The following is a 23,979-nucleotide window of genomic DNA, read 5'->3' on the forward strand; positions in this document are numbered from 1 at the left end:
GAGGCAATTAGGATTTTTAAAAAGGTCAATTGGACAGCAGATTGGGTGTCCCACTCAAAACTGGAGGAAAAAAGGAGTTAAGGACAGTGTGTTAAAGCAGGATTAGGCATTTTAAATAAACTCATGTGGTTTTTTTTATAGACATGCTTTTATTTTGAAGGAGAGGTAGCGCTGTTGATAGGAAGTTGTTGTTGCTATGGAAACAACGTGACGGAGATTAACCGAGAAAAAGTCATATCTACATATAAAGACGGAGAAAGTAAACGATAACATTTATGGTTAAGTATTAGCACCCCCCGAAGAGGCACAAGCTCTTACGTTGATATTGGAGAATTCAATCAATTCAATTTGGCAGCCGCAGTACAGCGCGGCAACAACAACAACGAAAACAAATCCGAATAACGAAATTGAAACCCGAATATTACTCCAACGAACGAATATTCGGATATTCGGGTACAGTCCTAAAAAGCACAGAGAGCATATCTCAACAAATAATGAACTTCAGTTGAAGATAGGCTTTGATGCAATCTTGATCAAAACATTTTATTACTATATTTTACAATAGATTAGCATTTGTCTGGCTTCCTCTGTATTGCAGGTGCTTGTCTATCTACGTACATGTGCTGTGAATTGAGAAAAAGTACTTTCATAAAAAACTAACTATGCTTTGAATCGATTTAAAGTTGACTTTTGAAATGTTTACAACACATGAGTATAAGAGAACATCGTGGGAACATCAAACAGGGTGAAGGTGCATTTCAAGAAGAGAACATTTGATGGAAATAAAAGAAAAGGAGTGTGCTGGGAAAGTTAGTGAAGTCATGAAGCGAAGGGGTCAAACCCAGCAGTCACCCTTTTTAGTGTGAGGGTGAAGCTTAGTTAAGAGGAAAGGGTTCAGCAGATGGATTGTGGGAAGGCACTCGTTGAGAGACTGTCTCCATCTCCTCTCAGTCGGTCGTACCTCACTTAGGATATGAGTGGCATTCCTTGCTCTCAAAAGCTCCGGAGTTTCCTCCAGTAAAGTTAGCCCTTTACCCTTCACTCCCTCTTCTAGATCCCTCCTGTACTCTTTCTACAGGACGGAAGAAGAACAGAGACAATGCGAGAAGGGCAAACAGGCAGGCCAGGCCGAAGCATACAGACAGACAGAACAGAGCTCAAAGTCACCACACTTCCTGATAGAAACAAAGCTTAAGCTGCAATAGATTAGGTCTAATTTATCATTCTTAAACAGTGAATATTGTATTGGAGATATTGGTGACTTTGGCAAGAAACCTGATCAAAGAAAATGTGAACCACATTTTGTCGTACAGACGATGAAACAAAAACAACAACAGCATTTCACTTTCATTGAATGATGTGATTGCATGCATAACATTAAGCTGTTAGTCGTCTTCTGATTGGGAAATTAGGATAACAAGATGCAAATGGACACACATTTAACACCAACAATACTATACTATGGATACTATGGATACTATGGATACTATGGATAGAGATAAAATAAATTGATGAATTAAACGGACCCATTTTTGTATTTAGTGGTTCTACTGTTCAAAAAGCTCTTCTCATACTGACTGTGCTGCAGCACCTCTTTTCACCCTCTGTCTGAAACCAGAGCCCAGTCTGCTCTGATTGGTTAGCTGGCCGGCTCTGTTGTGATTGGTCAACTACTTAGACTTGTCCCGCCCCTTAGCCTATCACGTACAATGTGTTGGAGAGCTAGCCAATAGAAGCGCAAGTGGTATATAGGAATGTCACTATCTTACGAAACAAAAAAACTGAATTTTCCTGAATACAAGTTGGAGTCAAAAACAAAATGATTTTAGCCTTTGAAGACCATTTACATGCACTAAAATCTATACAACACACTGCAGGAAATGGAAAATCCTAAAAAAGCCTAATTGGGCCTCTTTAAAGCTGTGCAGTGAATCATGCAAACAAACTAAAACCTAACAGCGGGATGAAGCTGCAAGAAGTCAAGAAAAAAGGAAGCACTCGTAGGATTAAATAGTAACAAGTGTTGGAAATGAAGAGGGGCCGTGGTTGTGATACAGTCTTAGTATGATTATAAAGAATGGGTGAGCTTGTCAGGAACAAGTCGTCCTTTAGTTACCTCGCTCATTATTTGGGTGGCGTGCCTGACATGTGTCATGGCAGGAGTCACCTCGAGCGATGAGAGGTTTCTGCCCCTCATGTTCTCCTCAAAGTCCTTCTTATAGTCTTTCTATTGGCAGCAAAGACAAGGGACAGACAGACAGAGCTTACAACATGCAGCAGTGCAGGTTCACAATGCAGAAGTTACCTCTCTCTGGTCAGCAACGCCGACCATACGATGATACCAAATCCCGTATTAGAAGTCTTTAGTACTTGTGCTTGTGTACGAGTGCATTTGTAGCAGATCTAAATCCATAGGTGGGCGCTTAACTTCCTGGTTTATTGATCTTGCTGATTTATTATAAGCATATCTGCCCATCTTTACGTCTCTAAGTTCATCTGGAATTCATTGATCTGAACATAGTTGCACACATATATTTGCATTTCATATATTTACCATTCCACCAGGGCTGCAGACTAAGAAATTAAACCGTTATTCTCTAATATGTGTACCCAGTTTCGAGCCACCATAGTGATTTAGTTGTAACAACACAAACATTCGGACTAACTGGACCTGAAGGGGATTTTTATCATTTGTTATGTGTTCTGGCCTCATTTACAAGCAAAGAACATGTCTCAATCATTGAAAAATGTACGTTTAACGTCACCTCCAACTGTTTATTTTACACCAAAATGATCTTTCAATATACGCAATGTACATGTTCTCTTAATGTATATCCATGGCCTACAAATGAACAATAATAACGCCTATTTCTGAGTGCCAAAATCCTGGAAGGGCCCCCACGTGACGCCGGGTCTGAGTGTAGGAGGTGTTTAATGTCAGGAAAGCAGCTCTAAAGTTTGAACTAATTAAATTATCAGTAGGAATCTTTATAAACAAAGACAAACCTATACTTTACCTTTGCCACTGCTGCATCCTGGGAGTAACTATAAGCACTCTCAACGTATATACACAGTATTAGAAGACAACAAAATGCCTGCATTGCATACATTTAAAAACATTTACACTGCCTTCTCCCAGTTTATTTAAGGTATAAGAAATGGCGAGGGACTAAATGTATCGTGTCTAAAATCAACATTGTCCCTAATATCCACTGAAACAACATCTTGATTAAATAAACGGGCAATGAAGGCACTGTAAATGTTTTTCCAAACGTTCGTCTAACTTAAAACATTAGCGGGACATTCAACAAGCTGTGGCGTATCATAATTTAAAGACTCATCACGATACAAGTTAATATATACTGTACAGCAGCAGGCATTCAGGAGTCTCCAGACTGAGAGAGAAGCCTGTCAAATGAAGTGTGTTATATCCATTTGAACCACAGAAGAGACAGATTGTTTACCTGGCTCTGCATGTGCTGAGACTCCTTATTCGTCACATATGTCGGCGTCTCAAAGTCCAGCATGGCCTTTCCCTTCTCCTTCTCATACTTCTCCTTGTACTTCACCTGGACAGCAGCACATATAACGGAGACACATAGTATAAGTTAGGGGTTGCATTCATTTCAGTATGCTACAAATACCGCCTTGCCTGAAAGCGTGAAATACATTTAAATAGATAAATATCTCAAAAATGAATACGAGTTTAACGATGTGAAGAAATATCGTGATAAGGCATTTTTTCTATGATTTTATAATTGAATCTTATACCGAAAAGGCATTATTTGGGAACTTGTGGTTACCAGACATTATGAAGTCAAAAACATGACACCATAAAATGCAAAATGGGTAAACAGTAACAGTAAACATACACTAAGTTAATGATACAGCTTGCAAACCACTAGTATTGTCCTTTAAAGAATGAGAACACGTTTAAAAAAATGATTAAATCAGTCTGTAATCGGCACCTTTAGACGTTTAAATGATAAGAAATCTTGTTTGAGTTGCAGGACTTTGAGTTGTGTCTCATTTCAAATGCCTTTCTTATTAATGTATTGTATATGTAAGGGAACATATGCAATGTGACACTCAAATGTTACCATGTATTATATCAGTATACATTTTTGCGTGTTGCCAAGCTAGCAACTTCAATTATTAACACATATGTGCAAAAACCCTCTTCTGTGTGTGCAGGAATTGAAGCTATCGCAATTTCTTTGACAGTGGACATTGTAAACAGTTTGAACCCACAGCAGTGTTTTTTATTTTGGGAGGGAGGGGTGTTTGTTGCCCCCCCTAAAGTCAGTTTCACTTACGTTGCTCTGGAGCTCAGTGGCCTCCTTGTGATGAAGCGATTCTGGTGTGTCAGCAATCATATGGTAGTGACCCTTACTCTCCTCAAATTTCTTCTTGTAGCAGTACTAAGAGGGGGGGGGGGTTCCCAATCAAGTAAAACAGCTCAGTACAGGAAGTGGGGGAAAAAGCGTTTTGTCTGCCGTTTACTCCCATCCATTACATAGTTACAATAAAGTCTCATATTTAATGACAGAAAGAAATAGTAGAATTACAACTTCAAAAAAGAACAATGTCAAAATACATGACATGCTGAGAAAACAATGAGGGAGACTCAGGATGGAAGTTAGGGCTGCACAGTGTGAAAAAAACGACTTTTGCAATATAATTCCCAAAGAGATTTTTGCGTCATTATTATCCATAAAAAATCTATTAAATGGTGTGATTTTAACATAATCTGCACGAAACAAACATTTGTTTAAAAGTCTGTCGAATACACTTTGTGACATATCACAATACTTAATCCGAAATTGTATTTTTACATATTTTTACAATAACTTTACCTCCTGCGATTGGGATTTTCCACTAAGCCATATAGAATTTCTGTTAATTGTGCAGCCCTAAAAGGTAGTTAACTATATTATGAATGGTCGATAATCAATGGAGGAAGAGGGGGGATTGTGTTAAGTGATCATTAATGAGAGTTTGGTACAAACTACAGGAGGAAAAACACGAAATGGGAGGAGTAAAGGAGTTTAGATTAAAAGGAAAGGGATAGTATGGGAGGTTCAAAAGGTAAAAAGGGTGAGAAGGGTCACTACCAGATGAGGTCAGAGGTCAGAGGATGTTTAGGAGATGGAGTTAAGTTCATGAGATGCATGTAGACGGTTAATGTGCCGTGAGGTGATGGAAACACTGAGTTCAGACACGTTTCAGTGCAGAGGAAACCAGAGATGGCAAAAGTACACGCATCCTTTACTCAAGTAGAAGTACAGATACTGGTGTTTAAAAATACTCTGGTACAAGTAGAAGTACTGACTAAACTTCTTTACTCAAGTCAAAGTAAAGTGGGCTTTGTAATGTACTTCAGTAAAAAGTACCCATAACTAGCAGCTGCTTTAAAGAGTACCTGACCTCCCTTTATATTAATAGAACAATAATGTCATTGTTAGCTAATGAATGTTTCCATGCTGAACAACGGCAACATGACAACGTTTCCATTGGTCCCTCTTCTTTAGAGAAGACCAGGAAATGATGGATACACGGATCGTGTTCAAATCAATAGGCACGCAATGACTCTAAAGAATAATGATCACGCATCAAACACACATTCAGACTAAAGGAACCAGCTGTTTGTAAAATGAGAGAAGTAGAAAGTACAAGTATTTGAGTTCAACATGTAAGAAGTAGAAAGTACAGGTATTTGAGTTCAACATGTAAGAAGTTGAAAGTACAGGTATTTGTGTTCAACATGTAAGAAGTAGAAAGTACAGGTATTTGTGTTCAACATGTAAGAAGTAGAAAGTACAGGTATTTGAGTTCAACATGTAAGAAGTAGAAAGTAAAGGTATTTGTGTTCAACATGTAAGAAGTAGAAAGTAAAGGTATTTGTGTTCAACATGTAAGAAGTAGAAAGTACAGGTATTTGTGTTCAACATGTAAGAAGTAGAAAGTACAGGTATTTGGGTTCAACATGTAAGAAGTAGAAAGTACAGGTATTTGGGTTCAACATGTAAGATTTAGAAAGTAAAGGTATTTGTGTTCAACATGTAAGAAGTAGAAAGTAAAGGTATTTGTGTTCAACATGTAAGAAGTAGAAAGTACAGGTATTTGTGTTCAACATGTAAGAAGTAGAAAGTACAGGTATTTGTGTTCAACATGTAAGAAGTAGAAAGTACAGGTATCAACATGTAAGAAGTAGAAAGTACAGGTATTTGTGTTCAACATGTAAGAAGTAGAAAGTACAGGTATTTGTGTTCAACATGTAAGAAGTAGAAAGTACAGGTATTTGTGTTCAACATGTAAGAAGTAGAAAGTACAGGTATTTGGGTTCAACATGTAAGAAGTAGAAAGTACAGGTATTTGGGTTCAACATGTAAGAAGTAGAAAGTACAGGTATTTGGGTTCAACATGTAAGAAGTAGAAAGTAAAGGTATTTGTGTTCAAACTACTTATTGATCTGACGACTTTTTACTTTGACTTCTTACATAGAAGTCAAAGTAAAAAGTCGTCAGATCAATAAGTAGTGGAGTAAAGTATTGATACCAGAAAAATGTGTACTTAAGTACAGTAACGAAGTATTTGTACTCCACTACTTCCCACCTCTGGCGGAAACACTGAACTGAACTCATGCAGATGCTTCCTGGGTTTTGGGGTTTGGGGGTTTTGGGGGGGGGGGGGGGGGGTGAGAGGGTTAGAGGAGGGTGGGTCTTACGGTGCTGGACAGTTTGCTGGTGCTCAGGTTGTGCTGCATGGACAGAGACTCCGCCATGTCGGTCACAGGCTTGTGGAGCTTCTTCAAGTCTGTCTTGTACTTCACCTGCAGACAGAGTTAGCAGACATTATAATAACAATAACTCAATATGGGGTTTCTTTGTATTTGGTATGTAGGGTAATGTCTTCAGATTATGGAAGAAAGTGAGTGAATACTTGGTATAAAGATAAAGGCTTTTGTTTTATAAAATGTAGGAGTACAATTAATAAATTAGGAGTTTCCAGTTTTCTACTAGTGGTAGTAAAAGTTAATGAAAGATCTAAAGAATTACGGAGAAATAAACTTTGATATTCTCTGAGAAAAAATGTATTTAGTTTAGTTATTTTTTTCGAGTGTAAACCCAAACCAAAGAAAATACAAATGAAACAAAAGATGATACAGACATGATACAGTACTATACAAATGAATGCAATAACAAAACGAAATATTTAATTAATAATTGAATAATCTGTAGTATCATTGTCTGATATCAATAAACAACAAAGCTTTAGCTAATTACACGTCCGAAATTGAATTTTTCTGTCTTACATTTTTGCATTTTTTCAGGTAAATGTATAATTTAAATGTCAGAGATTATCTGAGTTTTTTTTCCTGTTAATTTACAAAAATGCCCTAAATCTGAATTCATTATTTTGTAAAACATTGATATTGTTAATAATTTTAATAACATTTTACGGGAAAAAAACGTTGACTATATTAAGGTTATACATTTACAAAAAAAAAGTCATACATTTAGGAGAAATACACTTGAATATTCTCTTAGATTTCAAATTCAAGTCAACTTGTTTCACTACTCTAACCCGTGTCTTGGTGTGATTGACAGAATAAGGGCCGTGTACAAAAAAATGAAACAGATTGATGCACTCACCTCACTAGCCAGCACGGTGGCTTCCTTCAGCGTCTGGTAAATCTTACTGTTCTGCAGGTCATACTGCTGTTTCCTTCCCTTCATCTCCTTGTCAAACTTCTCCTTGTATTTCAACTATTAGAGGCGGATAGATGTTTAAAGTCAGCGTAGGAGGTGACAGATTTAAAAACACAAAACCAGCGGAATATTGACAGACTCCATCCCACTGAAAACATTTCAAAAGACAACAAAAAGTGTATAAAAAGGGACTCAGCTTCCTTTCTTTTTAAAGGGTTTGCTTTTCAATATTAACACTCCAATTGTATCCCTTGTTATACACGGGAAAAACGACAGTGTTTCCTATAAACATGTGGTTCTCATGCATGAAGACATTTCCCCTTTTGGTTTCAGAAATCCTCGTCTCTATGGGTGTGTTCACATCCGCAGTTTGGTTTCAGAGAGAAGAGATCACCCTACTTAGTATTTGTTTCAAACAACAGAAAGCGATCACACGAGAGGTGCTTCTGAATAAAACCAAACCGGTCGTCTGTGGAGACATCCAGAGACTTTGTTTCTAGCGTCTGAGCTGAGGTTGGCTACAGTTCACACTAGAAAGCATCTCAAATGAGTCTCAAGGGACAATTTGTAAACTTCAAGTCTCTAATCGGACCACCTAAGATGCAGTGTGAACAAAGCCTAATTCAGCTTGTGAGAAACATAAATAGTGTTTCAGAGGACGCCTGAATTGTTCTCCGGATAGACGGTGACACAAATCAGTATCCTTAAAACAATGTCTTAGATAAAACATGTGTAAATCCAGCAGAAAAACACAATTAAATTAAGACTTTTGTAAACTTGAACCCACGTTTAATACATTTCAAACTGCCCTCTTGGTTCCAGATCAAAACGTAGGATATTGTGCATGGGGACTACTGGATTAACACATATTTCGTGGACTAATTGAGATCTTAAAATGTGGAACAAAGATACAGTAGGTGTACAGTAGTGCTACCAGTGCAACAAATGCAGTGATGACACACTTCACAGCTTATGGGGGAAACAAAAGTGCAGAGGGTGCAGAGAAAGCCAAAAAACAACGAGGTGGACATGAAGTGAACAGAAAGACAAGAGGGGACAGACAGAGAGTAGCAGCCCGTCAGGTTCTGGGCATGAACCTCCTTACATCACTAGTCACGGCACTCATTTTCTTAATGTGGCGCATCTGGGGGGTATCATAGGAAGCTGCTCCATGGGAGGAGGGCTTGGCCTCCACCTACAAAGCGCAGTGAGATGGAGGGATGAGAAACACACAGACCAGGACGGTATGGAAGAGGAAAGAGATGAGGAATAGAAGTGAAGAAGGATGGAGGGAGAGGACAGGTTTAAAGATGGAGGACATGTACAATGAGATGAGCAGTTACACATGTACTTTCATGGAGTCACAACGACAGATTAACACATATATAAATACTGCAGGGTGGCAGAGAAAGCGCTCGTTAAGTTCGCAAAGCTTTACCTCGGCATTACTAGTGGGCAAATATTAGCATATGGAGGCTAACATGACACCCAGACGGAAGATCTCTGCTCGGGTTAAAGGGCTTCCTTCTGTGATGCAAATGATGGTATTAAAGCTTTAATAAATCCTAATGTATGAGTTTAATAATAATGAAATGCAACTTTTAACAAAGTGGGATCCTGAAAGATGACAGATGTTATACTGTGATGATGCTATGTGTGAGAAGAACAGGTGGTGTGTGTTCAAGTGTTTTATGACTACAGGAAGAGATGGAGGAAGATAAACAAGTTGCCTTGTATGGCTTCCTGTGGAGAGGGTCATATAATGAATGTAAAATGTTCCCAGGTTGTGTTTTGTGTGACCTGTTTTATTGATGCTTTGATGTTTCCCTATAAGAGTCTCTCAGGAGGATTAAAACAGCAGCTCTAACAACTCTCTAAGTTGCAAAGACGCAAACATTTTTTATAATTAAATAACCAAGATATATGAAGGGAAATAGTGGGAATGCAGCGTCCCAGGGTTTCATTGGGCAGATGGTTGTACCTGGCTGGTCAGCTTGGACACCTCAGTGGCCAGAGCGATGTCTGGGCGGTGCGCCAGCGATCCTCCACGGCTGGCCGCCTCACGGGCCTTATCACGGTAACCAACCTGGTGACAACAAAACCAAGTATCAAGAATCAGTGGACAAGTAGAGGAGCTACAGCGGGGGTCTTTACTGTTGATTGCTGACATTAATCCGGTCCGGTTTTTAGAGTTATTCAGCAGAATTACAGAAACACGACTCATACAACGTCCATAAAACTCGGTGGAAGGGTGTAGCATGAGCCAAGGAACACCTCAGTTTTCACTTATGAAAAAGGCCTGTTGTATTTGCTCTTATAGGGATTTGAGTTGTTGTTGTGGCTTCAACATAAATCTGGCTTCATAGATGGTGGGCTTATACTTAGGTATTGTGATGTTGATATACAGATATAGACGATTCATGTGAAGACATATCACAATAGGAATACATATGTAATAATATTGTGTAATAGTTCTTCCTTTACTGTTCTCCCTCTGTCTCCTTCCACACACAAATGAGAGTAATTCATTTGTCAAAAGAGATAAAACACAACAATATATCTTTCTTAAAATATTTTTGCCATAATAATCGTAAAGTAAACATCTGGGTTTGTAATTATTAAAGTTTAGGGAATATATTAGGATTTAATTCTTCATGGTTAACCGTGGTAGTGAATGAACCTTGTGCAGAATGAGATTTAGCTTATTTCTGCCTTTCTATGTGCAGCTTTAAAGGCCCCCTATTATACTGTTCTTCATCAGTATATCACAGGTCTCAGATATATACAGAGCCTGTCTCTGATTGGCTGAAACACCAAACAGATCATTGCAGCATTACCCATAATCCCCTGTGCTTCAGCCCTGTTTCCAAAGTGCTGATTTTCTGTCTGTTACTTTAGATGAAAAAAAGGAGCCCCTCCCCACGCCCCTCTGAGAGAGATTTGGTTACAAAGAACTCAATGGTGCTCTAGGAGGAGATTCAGGTGATAAGGTGGGGGGGGGGGGGGGTTACCTTGGTTGCTGATTGGCTAATGGTTACACAAGACAAAACATCGTTATGACATCATAAAGTGGCCAAAATCTGATCAGCTCATTTTCAGACAGGTTTTTATAGAAATGGATCAAAAAGAGAGAGAATCTTTGTTCCTGAAACTTTCAGAGTCTCTTTCCACAGAGGGGACACATGTTGATGTAGAAGAGACATGAAGAAGAGGAGACACATGTTGATGTAGAAGAGACATGAAGAAGAGGGGACACATGTTGATGTAGAAGAGACATGAAGAAGAGGGGACACATGGTGATATAGAAGAGACATGAAGAAGAGGGGACACATGTTGATGTAGAAGAGACATGAAGAAGAGGGGACACATGTTGATATAGAAGAGACATGAAGAAGAGGGGACACATGTTGATGTAGAAGAGACATGAAGAAGAGGGGACACATGTTGATGTAGAAGAGACATGAAGAAGAGGGACACATGTTGATGTAGAAGAGACATGAAGAAGAGGGGACACATGTTGATGTAGAAGAGACATGAAGAAGAGGGGACACATGTTGATGTAGAAGAGACATGAAGAAGAGGGGACACATGTTGATGTAGAAGAGACATGAAGAAGAGGGGACACATGTTGATGTAGAAGAGACATGGAGAAGAGGGGACACATGTTGATGTAGAAGAGACATGAAGAAGAGGGGACACATGTTGATGTAGAAGAGACATGAAGAAGAGGGGGACACATGTTGATGTAGAAGAGACATGAAGAAGAGGGGACACATGTTGATGTAGAAGAGACATGAGAAGAGGGGACCATGTTGATGTAGAAGAGACATGAAGAAGAGGGGACACATGTTGATGTAGAAGAGACATGAAGAAGAGGGGACACATGTTGATGTAGAAGAGACATGAAGAAGAGGGGGACACATGTTGATGTAGAAGAGACATGGAGAAGAGGGACACATGTTGATGTAGAAGAGACATGAAGAAGAGGGGACACATGTTTGATGTAGAAGAGACATGAAGAAGAGGGGACACATGGTGATGTAGAAGAGACATGAAGAAGAGGGGACACATGGTGATGTAGAAGAGACATGAAGAAGAGGGGACACATGGTGATGTAGAAGAGACATGAAGAAGAGGGGACACATGTTGATGTAGAAGAGACATGAAGAAGAGGGGACACATGTTGATGTAGAAGAGACATGAAGAAGAGGGGACACATGTTGATGTAGAAGAGACATGAAGAAGAGGGGACACATGTTGATGTAGAAGAGACATGAAGAAGAGGGGACACATGTTGATGTAGAAGAGACATGAAGAAGAGGGGACACATGTTGATGTAAAAGAGACATGGAGAAGAGGGGACACATGTTGATGTAGAAGAGACATGAAGAAGAGGGGACACATGTTGATGTAGAAGAGACATGAAGAAGAGGGGACACATGTTGATATAGAAGAGACATGAAGAAGAGGGGACACATGTTGATGTAGAAGAGACATGAAGAAGAGGGGACACATGTTGATGTAGAAGAGACATGAAGAAGAGGGGACACATGTTGATGTAGAAGAGGACATGAAGAAGAGGGGACACATGTTGATGTAGAAGAGACATGGAGAAGAGGGGACACATGTTGATGTAGAAGAGACATGAAGAAGAGGGGACACATGTTGATGTAGAAGAGACATGAAGAAGAGGGGACACATGTTGATGTAGAAGAGACATGAAGAAGAGGAGACACATGTTGATGTAGAAGAGACATGAAGAAGAGGGGACACATGTTTGATGTAGAAGAGACATGGAGAAGAGGGGACACATGTTGATGTAGAAGAGACATGAAGAAGAGGGGACACATGTTGATGTAGAAGAGACATGAAGAAGAGGGGACACATGTTGATGTAGAAGAGACATGAAGAAGAGGGGACACATGTTGATGTAGAAGAGACATGAAGAAGAGGGGACACATGTTGATGTAGAAGAGACATGAAGAAGAGGGGACACATGTTGATGTAGAAGAGACCATGAAGAAGAGGAGACACATGTTGATGTAGAAGAGACATGAAGAAGAGGGGGACACATGTTGATGTAGAAGAGACATGAAGAAGAGGGGACACATGTTTGATGTAGAAGAGACATGAAGAAGAGGGGACACATGTTGATGTAGAAGAGACATGAAGAAGAGGGGACACATGTTGATGTAGAAGAGACATGAAGGAAGAGGGGACACATGTTGATGTAGAAGAGACATGAAGAAGAGGGGACACATGTTGATGTAGAAAGAGACATGAAGAAGAGGGGACACATGTTGATGTAGAAGAGACATGGAGAAGAGGGGACACATGTTGATGTAGAAGAGACATGAAGAAGAGGGGACACATGTTGATGTAGAAGAGACATGAAGAAGAGGGGACACATGTTGATGTAGAAGAGACATGAAGAAGAGGAGACACATGTTGATGTAGAAGAGACATGAAGAAGAGGGGACACATGTTGATGTAGAAGAGACATGGAGAAGAGGGGACACATGTTGATGTAGTAGAAGAGACATGGAGAAGAGGGGACACATGTTGATGTAGAAAGAGACATGAAGAAGAGGGGACACATGGTGATGTAGAAGAGACATGGAGAAGAGGGGACACATGTTGATTGTAGAAGAGACATGAAGAAGAGGGGACACATGTTGATGTAGAAGAGACATGAAGAAGAGGGGACACATGTTGATGTAGAAGAGACATGAAGAAGAGGAGACACATGTTGATGTAGAAGAGACATGAAGAAGAGGAGACACATGTTGATGTAGAAGAGACATGAAGAAGAGGGGACACATGTTGATGTAGAAGAGACATGGAGAAGAGGGGGACACATGTTGATGTAGAAGAGACATGAAGAAGAGGGGACACATGTTGATGTAGAAGAGACATGAAGAAGAGGGGACACATGTTGATGTAGAAGAGACATGAAGAAGAGGGGACACATGTTGATGTAGAAGAGACATGAAGAAGAGGGGACACATGTTGATGTAGAAGAGACATGAAGAAGAGGGGACACATGTTGATGTAGAAGAGACATGAAGAAGAGGAGACACATGTTGATGTAGAAGAGACATGAAGAAGAGGGGACACATGTTGATGTAGAAGAGACATGAAGAAGAGGGGACACATGTTGATGTAGAAGAGACATGAAGAAGAGGGGACACATGTTGATGTAGAAGAGACATGAAGAAGAGGTGGACACATGTTGATGTAGACGAGACATGAAGAAGAGGGGACACATGTTGATGTAGAAGAGACATGAAGAAGAGGGGACACATGTTGATGTAGAAGAGACATGAAGAAGAGGGGACACATGTTGATGTAGAAGAGACATGGAGAAGAGGGGACACATGTTGATGTAGAAGAGACATGAAGAAGAGGGGGACACATGTTGATGTAGAAGAGACATGAAGAAGAGGGGACACATGTTGATGTAGAAGAGACATGAAGAAGAGGAGACACATGTTGATGTAGAAGAAGACATGAGAAGAGGGGACACATGTTGATGTAGAAGAGACATGGAGAAGAGGGGACACATGTTGATGTAGAAGAGACATGAAGAAGAGGGGACACATGTTGATGTAGAAGAGACATGAAGAAGAGGGGACACATGTTGATGTAGAAGAGACATGAAGAAGAGGGGACACATGTTGATGTAGAAGAGACATGGAGAAGAGGGGACACATGTTGATGTAGAAGAGACATGAAGAAGAGGGGACACATGTTGATGTAGAAGAGACATGAAGAAGAGGGGACACATGTTGATGTAGAAGAGACATGAAGAAGAGGAGACACATGTTGATGTAGAAGAGACATGAAGAAGAGGGGACACATGCTGATGTAGAAGAGACATGAAGAAGAGGGGACACATGTTGATGTAGAAGAGACATGAAGAAGAGGAGACACATGTTGATGTAGAAGAGACACGAAGAAGAGGGGACACATGCTGATGTAGAAGAGACATGGAGAAGAGGAGACACATGTTGATGTAGAGGAGACATGAAGAAGAGGGGACACATGTTGATGTAGAAGAGACATGAAGAAGAGGGGACACATGGTGATGTAGAAGAGACATGAAGAAGAGGAGACACATGTTGATGTAGAAGAGACATGGAGAAGAGGGGACACATGGTGATGTAGAAGAGACATGAAGAAGAGGAGACACATGTTGATGTAGAAGAGACATGAAGAAGAGGGGACACATGTTGATGTAGAAGAGACATGAAGAAGAGGGGACACATGTTGATGTAGAAGAGACATGGAGAAGAGGGGACACATGTTGATGTAGAAGAGACATGAAGAAGAGGGGACACATGTTGATGAAGAAGAGACATGAAGAAGAGGGGACACATGTTGATGTAGAAGAGACATGAAGAAGAGGGGACACATGTTGATGTAGAAGAGACATGAAGAAGAGGGGACACATGTTGATGTAGAAGAGACATGAAGAAGAGGGGACACATGTTGATGTAGAAGAGACATGAAGAAGAGGGGACACATGCTGATGTAGAAGAGACATGAAGAAGAGGGGACACATGCTGATGTAGAAGAGACATGAAGAAGAGGGGACACATGCTGATGTAGAAGAGACATGAAGAAGAGGGGACACATGTTGATGTAGAAGAGACATGAAGAAGAGGGGACACATGTTGATGTAGAAGAGGGGACACATGTTGATGTAGAAGAGACATGAACAAGTGGATTTTGCACAATAGGTGACCTTTAAGTATTTAACCTACAGTACATGTTCATTAAATTGCTGCTTACTTCACTGATCAGCTTGGCAGCCTGGGTCGCCTTCCTGATGTCGGGACGGTCGGCCACACTCGTGTAGTGCAGGTTGGCTTTGGCATCCTTCTTGTATTGAATCTGAAGGGTTAGGAAGGCAGCACATCAGACACAATACAACTATGCACCAGAAAATGTGAAAGGATTTGAAACATGAAGATTCATCCCACTAAGACTGTTAAACACCGGAACGTTTGAAAGAACATCCATAACATTCATCTGTTTGCAACTTGTATCAATATTCCAATTACTTGTATAAAGAATATTCTGCACTATTTCTATTCTATTTTATTTGTATTTACTTGCACTATTTTATCAGTTTTATCGTGTTGCACTGTTGGAGCCTGTGACCTCAGATTTTCATTGATATATCTACACTGTAGCTAAGTAAGTAAGCAAGTAAAATGTATTTATAAAGCGCTTTTCACAGTCAGTCACAAAGTGCTGGAGAAAGCATTCAAACATCACATGAATGAAGAAGTGCTAAAAACACAATACACAATAATGTACACATGATTAATAATAAAAGCCTTGAATCTTGAAATGCTGTCCATAAAATGTTATTTAGCACTTTTGGGGATTACTATTTTGTTGATTTAAAATGTTCTTACATCATGTATGAGCGTTTTCAGTCTGTGGCTATAAGTATGGTTTTATTGTCTCGTGCTTTTACATTAGTTTTTTTGTCCTATGGGTTTTTTGGATTACTCACGTTGCTCTGGCTCTTGGCGACTCCCATGGCGTGCTGAACTTCAGGTGGAACGACCATGTTGTTGTAAACAGACTTGCCCTTATCCTTCTCAAACTTCGCTTTGTACAGTTTCTGCAAGGAAGGAAAGGAATATGAATGAATGAATGAATGAATGTAGGTAGGTAGGTAGGTAGGTAGGTAGGTAGGTAGGTAGGTAGGTAGGTAGGTAGGTAGGTAGGTAGGTAGGTAGGTAGGTAGGTAGGTAGGTAGGTAGGTAGGTAGGTAGGTAGGTAGGTAGGTAGGTAGGTAGGTAGGTAGGTAGGTAGGTAGGTAGGTAGGTAGGTAGGTAGGTAGGTAGGTAGGTAGGTAGGTAGGTAGGTAGGTAGGTAGGTAGGTAGGTAGGTAGGTAGGTAGGTAGGTAGGTAGGTAGGTAGGTAGGTAGGTAGATCTCAATTTGGGAAATGTTTGCATTGCAGCAGCATAAAAAACACAAGGCAATGTACACAAGAGAAATTAAGACACAGAAATAAACAGTCCAAAATATATATATATATTTACATGTGGAAAATATAAATAATAAATGAATGTGAGGAAGTTGTACCCCGCTGATAAGCTTGTTGATCTCCTTGCTGTGGACGGTGTCACGGGTCTCAGACAGCGTGGTGAACGAGCCGGACTGCATCTCCTTCTTACTGGCCTCCTTGTATTTGCTCTGAGGATGAAAATGAAGAACTTATATAAACAAGGAGGACATATGAGGCTCATTTTCAGGTTCATATTTGTATTTTGTGCCTACACTGTGACATGTGTCCATGCTATAACGTTCAAAAGGGTCTTTATTTTTCTCATACTTCCTCAACTTTGGGATTTTAGCCTTTGCAAACCATTGACATGTACTCAAATCTATAAAACACACTAAAGGAAAGAGACAATATTATAGGGCTTCTTCAAAGTGAATAAAACACCATTTAGTGTGACATGTCTGACTGTTTCAAAATACGTTGTTTTTCAGAATAACACTTACCTCTGATGCCAAACTGCGCACAGCCTTGGCATGGAGGATTTGAGGAGTGTCGCTGATGGGCTGGTAGTGGCCCTTTGACTTCTCATACTTCTCTCTGTACTTCAACTGGAGAGCAGCAACAAACACAGATTACAACCGGTTCAACATCTAAGTCTGAAGATGTATTGTCATTTGCGATCTGGAGTAATTCCATCGAATCATACATAGAGATGTAACGATGTGGGAAATACTTACTTCACTGTACATTTCGTTGTTTTTCATCGCCAGGAGGGTAAACTTATCATCCACCACGGGGATCACACAGCCCTTCATCGACTCTTTGTCATACTTGTACTCAACCTGTGGGTGAAACAATGGATAACAAATGCTGTTGGATGTTGTTAAAAAAAAGAATGCAACATCTAAAGAAGAGGGAGTTGTTTTTAAGTTAAGGAGAAGAGGTACGACCACATAAGTGTACACATCATCCTACTCCTTTTTGGAAAAGCAATATGTTTTTTATTATTGTAAAAGATGTATATTGAGATTCTGAAATATGTTGACAGTTCATTTAATTTGTTGTTTTTGTTGTGTGGCAGCATTTCATTGAATAAAACACATTTACTTACGTCACTCTGTTGCAGGGTGTTCTTGGCATTATTGAGGAAGTCGGGTCTGTCTGTCGTCCAGATCCACTTGTTCTTGGTGGCTTCATACTTCTTCTTGTAGTCAAGCTGAAAACCGAGGAAAAAACCCCCAATATTTATTCAATATTTTCACATTTTCAATTTCAATCCATCCTTAATTCCTGCACTGAAGACACTTACATTGCTGGTGTTCTTGTAGGCCTCCTTGGCAGCACGGATCGAGAAAGCGTCCGGTGCTATGTTGATCTGGGCCTTGCTCTTCTCATACACTTCTCTGTACTTCAGCTGCAAGAGAAAAAAAACACCAAATGATTTCAAATGACATGACATGTTACTCGCTTTTATCCAAAGCGACTTACATACTCAACAATGTGGACAATCCCCACAGGAGAGCAATTTGGGGTGAAGTGTCTTAGGGACACAATGACATGCTGACTGCAGTGGGGTTTGAACCTGTCCCTGACCCCCTGATCCGAACACCAACGCACAACCCACTGCGCCACACGCCCTAAATTAAAATGCGTTTTCTCCGCAGCCTTAGGTCTTTCGGGGCGAGCAGAGAAATGATTCTGTTGTTTGTCTATTCTACAGTACTGCAATACTACCTGGTACAAGTGTTTGTCAACAGCTTTCAAATCAAAACGGCTCCACCTGTTAAAAATCTGCTCAAAGATTGTTGGCCAACCCTGTCAGAGACTCTATGACAACCTAAATGGCTGTCCAACAACATCATCTGGGACCCAAAGCATGTTCTGAACAGAGAATATGAACTGCTACCATCTAATGGGAGATTCAATAAAGTCAGTCTGAAGTCTGAAGGCAGTTTGTGCTTCAGTCAGTCCTCTCAGTAAACACAGAGCTGAATCCAGATCAAACGCTCGCTGAAGGCTCTTTGAGCAGGTTTTCTCTCAGTGACCGTGCTGTTGTTGAATGTTTCTTGTTTGTTTGTCATGTATTGTGTCTTGATATGTGTCTGTTGATGTTACATACTTGCCAACCTTGAGACCTCAGAAATCGGTAGGATTTCAAAACCACTGCCGGAGCTGTATTAGATTGTAACAGACTGGAATACTTTACCTGCTCCTGATCTCTTGCATCATTGGGTATGTTTAAACATGCATTATCATCTCACTTTCAGCTGGTCTGTACTTGTTATAACTGATATTGATGAAACTGATTTGCTCGACTGTCTCAAATTGTAATGATTGTGTGCATTGCTTGAATTTTACTTAACAGACTGTATGTGGTTTGTCTTGTGTGTCATGTTTTGCATTGTGTCTTTTTGTTTATGTATGTCTGTAAGTTGTTGCTATTGTCGGGACCCCCTTGAAAACGAGATGGTGCATCTCAAGGGGTTTATCCCAATCAATACACATTTCTATAGATTAACATTAACATGCTTATTGTAGCTGTAAGTGCACTGCCTCGCGGCCTGAAGCAGCATCCTTGATGGAGCATATGTGGGCTGGACCTGTATATATACAGGAAAGGAGTGAGCAGAGGGTAGAGTTGTCGATTCTTGTTCAGTTTACTGTGACTATCTTCTTCCTCACCCTCTCAGACTTTCAGTTCCACGCGCTACTAAAGAGACGCGCTACCATGGAAACCAAACAATAGTATAGCTGTATTAAAGTCCGAGTGGAAACAGTCGTGAGTAAATCAGATTTTGTCAGAAATCGGGAGAAATATGACCCTGGGAGGAAACCGGGAGAGGGCTATGAAATCGGGAGTCTCCCGCGAAAATCGGGAGGGTTGGCAAGTATTCATGGAGCTGCTGTGATGCAAGTAACATTTCAGACTTGATCTGACCATTCAAGTAAATCGTATTATCGTATCGTATATTTTGGCTTCCGATGTCTCTGTAGAAGATAACAGTGCAGGGTGTCTGAGTGGGACTCACGTTGCTGGTGATTTCCTTCACTCTCTTCATGTGCTGCCCGTGAGGGGTGTCGTAAGGCAAGGTGTATCCCTTAGCCTTGGTCTTGTTGTACTCCATTTTGTAGATGATCTAAGGGATTAACAGGATCACATAGTCAGGAGCAACTCAGAATACACCAATATTAAAGTTTAGAAATAACAAAAGAATGGAGAAGAATCCAGAAACTCACGTCATGGATCTTCTTGCTGCGTTTGTGCGCCTCGTACTCTGGAGTCTCCAGGATTGAGGTGAACTTGTCCTTTGCACGCTCATACTGCTCCTTGTACTTCCACTGATGAAGGGTTTGAACACAACAAAGTTAGCACCACTCGTAGAAAATGTGTCAATGTGTTAACTTGCTTTTATTCATGTATATTTCTGTCTTTAACGGTCAAGTAACGGTAAAAACTATCCAAGAAAAGGCGGAAATGTATCTGTGAAATGTTAGTTTCAGTGAATGGTTTGTGGATTTTAACAATTTTAGTAAATGACGGTGAAAAGGGATGAATGATTTGGTGACGAGAAAAGACAAAGTAAAAGAAGTATTTTATATGGCTTTAAATGAGTTGTTATAATTAAATAAAGTGAAGTTGAAAGAAAAATCTGTTTCTTTCGTTTTTCATTCACTTCTTTCTTCTTGGATAGTTCTCTAACAGTATATGAACTACTTCAGAAACAGATAGCTAACATGTGTAATGAGTGAAATGGTGCCATGCATATGTTAGTATAAGATGCTTTATGAAACGTGCAGAACAGTTATTTTCCAGGTGAAAATGAAGACATGTGTTACCACGATTCAGTCATGAAAGTCAGCAGTACCCACGCTGACCAGCAGTCCATCTTAATCTATGGATCACTGTCAATCTGAGGCTGATATATATACTGTAGAGTGGCTTCAAAAACATGAGGTTTACTCTAGAGAAGACAGTGACAGTCAAGTATATTTGGCGTTATAGTAAAATAGAAATCATATCTTTTGTCTCTGCCTCAAATTCTGACTGTAATGCATCAATTAGATCCATTTCTGACTCTAGATACGTCACTCTGCTGGTGTGCAACTACTGCAAGGCATCAATGACACATGAAGCAAAACGAATTGGTGATGGATGTTTTTTTTTAGCGTGAAGGAGAATGGTGCGAAGTGTGGAAGTTAAAACCCCTTCAGGAGTTGAATGGAGGAAAGGAGTTTTAATTGGATGACTTTGAGATGTTATAAGACCTTGTTGAGAGATGGCAGTCAATAAAAACAATGTAACCTGTTGACTACACAGGTATTATTGAATGTAAACAGGTGGTTCATCTCTGAGGCTGTTTACCTTACTGCTCAAAGTGGACTGGTAAAGAGCCGAGAGGATGTCAGGGCGGCGGAGCTCATTGCAACCGCTCTTAAGAAGACTCTTTGCTTTGGATTTATACTTTGCCTGTACACACACACATACACACACACACATACAGCATGCCATAGTTGAGGACACATGTAAAACAGCAGAAACACTGAGAGGACTGGAGCAGTACTCCGGAGATCCAAGTGGAGCTGTTTGTCCTCATCTGTGCCTTCAGAGTGACAGATATTGTAAAAAAAGAAAATGTATTTATAATCCCAATGTCGCAAATTACACATTTGTCTAAGGGGGATTTAATATGACACTTTCTGTCCTAAGACCCTCGCAGAAACAAGGAAAGCTCCCACTGAAACCCCACAATTACGGGTAAAATGGAAAAAAAACTAGGCGAGGAGGGATCACTCTCCCTTTTATCACAGACTTGTAATAGATGTTGTGTGTATAGATTAAAAAAGTTGATACAATTATAAACATAGACAACCCAAATGACAACAATTATAATGTAAAGGTATATAAGAAAAGATGGATCCAGGATGTTGTTACAAATCTTCCAATTGCCACCAAAAATGTGTAAAAATAAATAAATATGTCACATGTTATCATGGGAATATGAGTGATTAAACTGTCTGTTAAAAATCTTCCAATTGCGACCTTGCTTGGACATCATATAAAGATATTAAATATGTAATCATGGGTCGATTCAACCGTCTGTCTGATGGCACAGATAGAGGCTCACTCAACACAACCGTCCAGCTGCTATTTGTGAGTGCCTGCATCGACCTCTGTGGGACTGATAAACACAGACATAGCGCCGTCATGCGCCGCAGACCCCCGGCAGGTCTGTGGATGACCTCATGCATCAGAGCAGAGGTCTGGAGGAGGAGGAAGAGGAAGAGGCAGGCCGGTGGTTTCAGCTCCAGCAGGACGTTACCTGGCTCATCTTGTTGTTTGCTTTGGCCAGCTTGTATCTAGGATCATCTGTAGTAATGGTGAACTTATCCTTGGTTTTCTCATAAGAAGCTCTGTAGGACCTCTGCTCAAAAATGTCAGAAGGTGGTTAATGACAAACATCCAGAAAACAGTGCGCTGTCATGTGATGAGACTTTTCAGGGGGAGAAAGGAAGGTTAACACCAGTGGTGGAAGAAACACTAGTAGCGGTATAATCAGCTAAATGTACCTGAAGGATGGAGAGTTACAATATGTATTGTGCAGTTATGTTCCCTGCAGGGGCGGTTCTAGGGGGGGCAGGGGGGGGCAGTGCCCCCTAACACTGACCTGTGGCTCCCCTAACAATGAAAAGTTATTGTTTTTTTTTTAAAATGTATATTTTCTGGTACTCGGTTTGCCAAAAACCGCAGGATTTTGTTTCTGTAATGTGAGATTGTGCAGACACCCTTATGTAAAGTAGAGATGTAACTGTTCATTGCCTTTATTTTTATATAAATATGGTGTGAGTGCAAACATTGCACTATAACTTAATAACAGTAATAACTATAAGATCTATCTGAAATAAATAAGTGTACTGAAACAAATACCAATAACTGTATTGCATTGTTTTCTTATGCGCAATTACTTCATACTGTCTAGTTCTCTTTTTCGTCCTGCATTTATTGTGCCCCCCTCAGAAAATAACTGGCCCCCCAGTGGCCCCCCCTGTCAAATTGGTCTAGAACCGCCACTGGTTCCCTGTCTATGTTTTCTATTAAACCTGATTAATCTTACTGCTGAATTAGTGTGTATGTTGTGTTTTACTGCTTCAGCTGTGCTTATTTTAACATTTGGGGTAGTCTAACCTGCAGCAATACATCACATTTTATAAAGTCCTCATATATTTGAAGCTTTGCCACTGTACTGTGAGAACAACGTATCTCTAAAAGTCACATTTGTATTATTATTTATCAGTAAAATAGCCCCGTTTTCTGCTTTGTGACGATGGATTTTCCAGATCATTTTCTAGTTTATTTGGCTTAGTAAGAAAGTTCAAGTCACATTTCAGGTGACACTCAAAATCAGAGGGGGGTTAAAAACTGTACTCTGAAAAGTAACTTAAGCGGTCTATATACTAGAGTCAAAACTACAAAAATGACCTCTAGATGCAATGGAGAAGAAGTAAATACTCAAGTAAAGTACTTTGAATGTACACAACATTAAATATTTCATTCCACCACTGGTTACAAGAAGTTGATATGAAGAACAAAGGACACATAATGCATTGGTTTCTCAACAATAATGCAGTTCATAAACATTTGAATCAGATAATTAAATATAAAACTATGAATTCTGACACTTTTACCTCCAAGCTGAGAGTCCAATAGAGATGCACAAAGACAGAAAGATGTCTATATTACAAATGGATATCATCAAAGTAAAAATAATACTGCTTTTTGCGATAATAAATGACTGCGTTGGGTAAAAGAATGAAGAAACTCACGTCGTCGATGAGGGTGGAAGCATACTTGGCGGCCTGGAAGAACGGCGTGTCGCAGGTGTACTTGAAGTTTCCTCTGTTCTTCTCAAAGGACGCTCTGTACAGTTTCTGTGAACAAGATATGAAACGTTACGATTAGAAACATGCAGGAAAATAAACGGCTGCCAAAACGTACTTTCGATATGAATGTTAAACATCAAGTTTATCGAGTATATGGCATTTTATTAAGTATGGCATAAACAAATATTATTGTTTAAGATTATTAGGAGCTCCCGAACTCATCACACACATCCACACACACTGACAAAACATAATGTAACACACACACACACACACACACACACTGTAACACACACACACACACACACACACACACACACACACACACATCCACACACACTGACAAAACATACTGTAACAC

The 23,979-nt window shown here is 40.0% G+C and overlaps 1 protein-coding gene across 16 annotated transcripts in view; it reads right to left on the bottom strand.

The window, feature by feature from the left end:
- The window catches only part of LOC117561696 (nebulin-like), a gene marked incomplete at its 5' end in the record, with an annotated part of 41,815 nt that extends 18,149 nt beyond the window's left edge, over positions 1 to 23,666 (bottom strand). For 9 of the 16 annotated variants that reach the window (XM_034239378.1, XM_034239369.1, XM_034239361.1 and 6 more), the window contains 19 exon segments: positions 962 to 1,072; positions 2,117 to 2,227; positions 3,465 to 3,569; positions 4,317 to 4,421; positions 6,728 to 6,832; positions 7,656 to 7,769; positions 8,818 to 8,907; positions 9,694 to 9,798; positions 15,507 to 15,608; positions 16,240 to 16,350; positions 16,820 to 16,930; positions 17,243 to 17,347; positions 17,477 to 17,581; positions 17,851 to 17,955; positions 18,049 to 18,153; positions 19,769 to 19,876; positions 19,977 to 20,078; positions 22,061 to 22,162; positions 23,562 to 23,666. In XM_034239378.1, coding sequence (XP_034095269.1) covers positions 962 to 1,072; positions 2,117 to 2,227; positions 3,465 to 3,569; positions 4,317 to 4,421; positions 6,728 to 6,832; positions 7,656 to 7,769; positions 8,818 to 8,907; positions 9,694 to 9,798; positions 15,507 to 15,608; positions 16,240 to 16,350; positions 16,820 to 16,930; positions 17,243 to 17,347; positions 17,477 to 17,581; positions 17,851 to 17,955; positions 18,049 to 18,153; positions 19,769 to 19,876; positions 19,977 to 20,078; positions 22,061 to 22,162; positions 23,562 to 23,666 — 2,007 coding nt within the window. 16 annotated transcript variants of the gene reach the window in all.
- Between the last annotated feature and the right edge of the window lie 313 nt (positions 23,667 to 23,979).

The sequence above is a fragment of the Gymnodraco acuticeps genome, unplaced genomic scaffold (assembly GCF_902827175.1).
Source record: "Gymnodraco acuticeps unplaced genomic scaffold, fGymAcu1.1, whole genome shotgun sequence".
Lineage (NCBI taxonomy): Eukaryota > Metazoa > Chordata > Actinopteri > Perciformes > Bathydraconidae > Gymnodraco > Gymnodraco acuticeps.